Below are 4,327 nucleotides of genomic sequence, written 5' to 3'. Positions count from 1 at the left end.
AAAGCAAAGTGACAACTCTGTGTCTACAGAAGCAGAGTGACAACTCTGTGCTACAAAAGAAAGCTTGAAAAATTGAATGCGCCTTTTGCTGGAGAATCGAAGTTTGGAGGAGCTAAGTTAAGCCCTCCTTATATTTCCACATCCCCCCCTCAAGCTGGAGACGACGAGCCCAAGCTTGGAAACAAGGTGAGTGAAATCTCCAACAGAAACAGCCTTAGTGAAGATGTCAACAACCTGCTGAGAACCTGGAATATGAGCAGGAGCCCATGCTCCAGTACTCTGCTTCAGAGAAAGAATGAGACACGATGGCCTCTTCTTGGTTTTCCAAGAGATGAGGGAGGACCCAAGGAAGATGCAAAATCTAATGATGGAGTGGCGAGAAACGAGACAAGCAGCCCAAGATGCATCTGCGTAGGCACTGAGCTGCAAAGAGCTATGAGCAGAGAAGAATAAACCCAGGAAAGAGGTCCCTTTCAGATAGCGAAGAATGTGAACGGCAATAATTGTGTAAGTTCCCAAGTATCATTAGATTCAAGTGCATGTAATTCTTTCTCCATAGCCTCCATCCAATGCTAGTCCTTGAAAGCCTGAGAAAACGTTCGTGGTTCCTGTATTGAAGACAAAAGAGCAACAAGATGCATGTGTGCAGGAGTAAAAGTAGATGGATGACAAGAAGTAGACAAGTGGAGAAATGACATTCATAATCAGCAAGCCAGGTAGGTTTGGAGGTCTGTCTAGTGGACCTTCAAAGGGACTGAGGTATATCTGTGGGTGCAGAAGCTTCTGAAATGGAGGGATCAAGAGAATAAAGAGAGGGAGAAGGTTCAGCATATGGAGTGTCATGTAAGGTGTCTGTGTCTAGAGGAACAAAAGGAAGTGAAACGGAGTCTGTTTGTGGAGGAGGGTTCTTGAAAGGAAAGGTGGATTCATGAAATACCACATCTCTAGAGCTAAAAGTAGTATGGGACTGAAGGTCATATACTTTGTAAGCTTTTTGTGTGTGGCTATAACTAAGAAATACACAAGCAAATTTGCTCTTATGAGGTGATGTATTTGAGGCATAACAAAGACATCCAAACACTTTAAGATGGTCTAGATGAGGTGGTTTGTTATATAGGATTTCAAATGTGGACTTCCAGTTTAGGACAGTTGGGGGCAATCTGTTAATAAGATAAGTTGAAGTGAGTATAGCGTCCCCCAGAATTTTTTTGGTAAAGATGAATGAAATAGAAGTGCTCAAGCTACTTCTAGTATGTGTTTGTGCTTCCTCTCAACCACCCTATTTTACTGAGGAGGGTGAGGGCATGAAGTTTGATAATAATACCAAGAGATTGAAATAGAGTATGACAAAGAATGCTAACAAATTTAGTCCCATTCTCAGACCTTATTGATAGAGGTTTGAAATTTTGTCTGAATCATTTTAAAGAAGTGGTGTAGTGTTTGTGGAATTCAGCTTTCGAGTTTGAGGAGAAAAGTCCATGTCGCTCTACTGAAATCGTCCGCTATTGTAAAGAAGTAGTGACACCCTGTAAAAGATGGTAATTTGTAAGGTCCCCAAAGATCAAGATGAATTAATTCAAAGATATGAGAAGTATGTGTATTTCTGGGAAAGAATGGGAGTCTGTGTTGTTTAGCAAGAGGGCAGACAACACATTCCAATTTTGTTGCTGAAGTAGAACTTTTTATTTCAGTAATATGATGTAGTACATTCAAAGATGGGTGTCCTAGCCTGTTATGCCACATATCTGTATCAGAAGTAAGGCTATGGAAACAAGATGGTTTCATGTACAAGTGAATCAATTCAGGAAAAAAGAGGTCTTGTCTAGAATGTATAAGCTCTCCACCAACTTTCCTACTTCAAGAATATTCCTACTCTCCTGGACCTGCAGCAGGCAATGAGTGAAAAATATAGTCAATGGAAGATGAGGTACATAGCTTTGGACTGAAAGTAAATTGTATTTGAACTTGGGCACAAGCAATACATTTGTGAGAGTAAGATCTTCATGTAAAGAAAGGCTTCCTGTGTGTGATTTGTTGTTTGGTTCCATTAGAGGAGGTGAACAAAAATTGGGTGAGACGAAGGAGTAATATAATGGAGAAGTTGGGAATTGGCACACATGTGATTAGTTGCTCCTGTGTACACAATCCATAAATCAAAGACAGTTTTCTCATGACTAACAAAGGCATAATTATCACTTGCAAAATCATCCGTTTGTGCAAAGTGAACTTGGTCCTTCAGTTGTATGCTGCTTTTGATGAGCTTCATCAGCTTGTTAAGCAAGATGTCGTCCTTGCTTTCTAGTTTACCTCTATCTATTCTTCTCTCAACATTATCTGCAACCAGCGCTTTCACTCTAGAAACTTGTTTTCTTCTCTGTTCAGCCATTTCTTTGTACCATTCTGGGGTCCTATGAAGCTTGAAACAGGTCTCTTTTGTGTGACATGTTCTTTCACAATGGCTACAGTACTGACTTCTCTTATGTTCATTTGATTTCTTCCTTGTCACTACTCTAAAATCCTTCTTGTAATCAATTCTTGTGTGCATGGCTACGTTCTCAGTCCCCATCATGTGCGCCTGTCTTTGTTTTTCAACACTAGCAATCATGGAATAACCTTTATTTATAGAAGGTGCAGGATCCATAACAAGAATTTGTTGTCGCACATTGTCAAATTCTTCTCCCAGTCCCATCAAAAACTGAAGTAATTGAGTGATACAATGGAATCGGCCATAGCCTGCGAAGCACCACAAGTACATTTAGGTGTAGGTTTCAGTTCTACCAATTCATCCCACAACATTTTTAGTTTTTATAAAGTAATCTGCCAAACTCATGTTCCTTGGGATAGTGAAATAATCGATCTCTGTATCTGATATAAACCATTACAGCTACCATATCTCTGATTCAAATCCAACCATAAACTCCTTGAAGTCTTGGCGTATGTATATGCTTGCACGATATTCTTTGAGATTGAATTGAGAATCCAAGTAGTAACCATACTGTTAACCTTCATCCATTGCTCATATTTCGCATCATTCACACTTGGTTTCACACAACTGGCGTCAATAAATCCTAACTTTGTCTTTGCTCTCAAAACATGCTTGATTGAAAAACTCCATGTCAGATAGTTAGAACTGGTTAAGAGAGTACCAAGATAATCCCTGGATGATCTAATCCATTCAGCTGGAGTGCCTCAGGAACTGTCTGCCTCTCAGTTTCTTGCCTTCCTACCCCTACTACAGATGACTCTGCCATTGTTTCCAAAGGTCGTGAGAAATCAATATCAATTCCGGGCATGCAGAGACCTTCAATAGACGGCTCTGATAACATGTGAAATTTCTTTAAAGAAAACAATCAACACTGCCATTCTGAAGTTTGAATTTAAAATCTGGAAAAAAAATTCATTGAAGAAATGTGATTACTGTGTATGTATACAAGATGAGAGAGCTCTTAACTGCTGCCAACTAACAAGTAACTAACTCGGCTAACTAAGCTGACTTGCTAACTAATTTGTTGACTCGTTAACTAACCAATTATTGTGCTAACTAAGAAACGCAAGTTTACGTATAGAAACGTGAAAGCAAAGTGACAACTCTGTGCTACAAAAGAAGGCGTGAAAAATTGAATGCACCTTTTGCTGGAGAAGCTAAGTTAAGCCGGAGCTTATATTTCCACATAGTCCACCGGCAAATGGACCCACCTCTTTTGGTTTCGTCTCCGATGACTTCGCACCTCTTTTTGTCGGTACCTTGTTTGATTCTTCTCCGCCTTCTGTTGTCTGTTCCTCGTTGCGCTGGTACATGGACATGAGGTTAGGGTTAGATTTGAAAATTGGGGGAGAAAGAAGAAGTTGGTGAATTGTGAGAAAGAAAGAGGAAGAAGGAATGTATATTTTTTTTAATAAAATTGTTTGTTTGTATATTCTTTTCATAAAATTATATTGTTATATATAATTAATATTAAATATTATTATTTAATTATAAAAAAATATTAACAGTATGATATAAAATTTTAATTTATTATTATAAATATAACTAATTAGTTTAGTAATTGTATAATTAGTAAAAGTATAGAAAAAAAATATTACATTAAATTAATAAAATGTTTCTTATAAACCAAAGTACAAAATAGTGATTGATCTCATTATATATATATAATAAAATAACAATAAAAATAATTAAAATTATTCCATCATCATTAAATACTATTATTATTATCTTTAGATTCATTAATGGGAATCATCGAATTTTGACATAAATTTATAAATAATAAAATAGATTGCATAATCCATACTATGTTATAAATATACCAAAATATAGTAAAACTTTAAT

General features: G+C 37.2%; 1 protein-coding gene across 4 annotated transcripts; it reads right to left on the bottom strand.

The window, feature by feature from the left end:
- On the bottom strand, window positions 1,525–3,889 carry LOC105168281. 4 transcript variants are annotated; one of them, XR_002287560.1, is made up of 3 exons: window positions 3,628–3,889; window positions 1,983–3,384; window positions 1,525–1,883 (listed from the first exon to the last, which is right to left on the bottom strand). XR_002287560.1 is itself a non-coding variant. In XM_011088298.2 (2 exons), the coding sequence occupies exon 2, from the start codon at window positions 2,753–2,755 to the stop codon at window positions 2,048–2,050; it is 708 nt and encodes a 235-aa protein (XP_011086600.1). In that variant the 5' UTR covers window positions 2,756–3,384; window positions 3,628–3,889; the 3' UTR covers window positions 1,525–2,047. The 4 variants fall into 4 exon arrangements, 3 of the variants coding, with proteins under 3 accessions (XP_011086600.1, XP_011086601.1, XP_011086602.1); XM_011088298.2 differs by having other exon boundaries at window positions 1,525–3,384; XM_011088299.2 differs by having other exon boundaries at window positions 1,525–3,316.

Source organism: Sesamum indicum, linkage group LG8 (assembly GCF_000512975.1).
Source record: "Sesamum indicum cultivar Zhongzhi No. 13 linkage group LG8, S_indicum_v1.0, whole genome shotgun sequence".
In the NCBI taxonomy this organism is placed as follows: domain Eukaryota; kingdom Viridiplantae; phylum Streptophyta; class Magnoliopsida; order Lamiales; family Pedaliaceae; genus Sesamum; species Sesamum indicum.
Note: the sequence above shows the minus strand (reverse complement) of the source record. Positions and strands in the feature narration are given on the sequence as shown.

Coding starts and splice junctions, on each gene's coding strand:
- LOC105168281 (XM_011088298.2), bottom strand. CDS start 2,755: ATGTACTTGTGGTGCTTCGCAGGCTATGGCCGATTCCATTGTATCACT.